The 1,330-nt window shown below is 48.7% G+C and overlaps 1 protein-coding gene across 1 annotated transcript; it reads left to right on the top strand.

Annotated features, from left to right (window-relative positions):
* The first annotated feature begins 244 nt into the window (after positions 1-244).
* LOC127295626 (calvin cycle protein CP12-1, chloroplastic) lies at positions 245-894 on the top strand. Its single transcript, XM_051325593.2, has one exon. The coding sequence runs from the start codon at positions 313-315 to the stop codon at positions 700-702; it is 390 nt and encodes a 129-aa protein (XP_051181553.1). The 5' UTR covers positions 245-312; the 3' UTR covers positions 703-894.
* The last annotated feature ends 436 nt before the right edge of the window (positions 895-1,330 follow it).

Here is a 1,330-nt window from a genome sequence, read left to right as displayed (position 1 = left end):
AAAAAAGAATATGTAAAGAACCTAATAATAGTCTTGAAGTATAAGAAGAAAGAATTAAATAGCACGTAAGCTCTAGCTAACCTTTGTGTCTTACCTCCTTATACAAGGCACTAAAAATGTATGGGAAAATGTAGGAAAAATAAATCTTATACGGTCTAGTTAGGAAATCTGCCACGGCTGATATGTCACCACGGGATTGGTCTTCCAAAGATAAGGAGCAGAGCAGCCACATAAAAATGGCGTTACCCCAGACGATCAGACCCCAACCGAACCATCTCTCTTCTTCCTCGTTGCGACCCCAAGAGCAAAGCCATGGCCACCATCACCACCATGGCCTTCATGGCCACCTTCCCGACTCCCAGAACCGTCGCGCAGCCCTCGGCAACACTGCCGCCTCGTCAGAACCTCGTGTCGTTCGCGGCCATGTCGGTGCGCGCACGCGGGCGTCGGCTGGTGGCCGTGGCGGGCTCGGCGTCCACGCCGCCGGAGCTGGCGAAGAAGGTGACGGAGAGCATCAAGCAGGCCGAGGAGACGTGCGCGGGGGACCCGGTGAGCGGCGAGTGCGTCGCGGCGTGGGACGAGGTGGAGGAGCTCAGCGCGGCCGCCAGCCACGCGCGCGACCGCAACAAGGACAGCGACCCGCTCGACGAGTTCTGCGAGGATAACCCCGCGGCCGACGAGTGCCGCACCTACGAGGACTAGCCGAGTGTGCGAGCTCGTGCCAGCTCCCTGGCATAGCCGTCAGCGTGAGCTACCGCATTGGTAATTTGGATCTTGGGCGTGTAAGCTTGGTGTTTTTTTGTTTAATTTGGCTTGGCTTGCAATAATGCGAGGTTCATTTGTTTGGTAAACTACAAGATACTAGTAAGCGTTACAAGAATTTCACACTGCAAATAGCGTGTTTTATCCCTTTTCATTTTGCATGTTTGTAATTTAATCGGGGAAACCTAACGCCTGAACCCGAAATTTCTCGGTCTTCGGTGGTTTCAATAGAATTTTGCGTGACAATTATTTTGATAGAATTTCATTCGCCATGCAGTTTCAAAACTTAATTTAAAAATCCAGATAACCAACCAGAAATATCGGATAACCCATCTCATCTGCCCTACATTTGCGGTTGATGGCTCAAACTGAATTTGGGCGCCATATACTCCACTGCTGACAACAATAATAAAATCATAGAGAGTAGTTTTCAGCAATTGTGACTTAGTGCGGACATCTTTTTGATAAAGAACCATTGGACTTTTTGGTGCTGCTAATTCATCATATACATGTTTTCATTCCAAAAATTAACTAGTTAAGGCTATTCAAAATTTTGCAACGAAGAGGC

This window comes from Lolium perenne, chromosome 4, assembly GCF_019359855.2.
Source record: "Lolium perenne isolate Kyuss_39 chromosome 4, Kyuss_2.0, whole genome shotgun sequence".
Classification (NCBI taxonomy): domain Eukaryota; kingdom Viridiplantae; phylum Streptophyta; class Magnoliopsida; order Poales; family Poaceae; genus Lolium; species Lolium perenne.
This window is presented reverse-complemented; position numbering and strand designations above follow the sequence as displayed.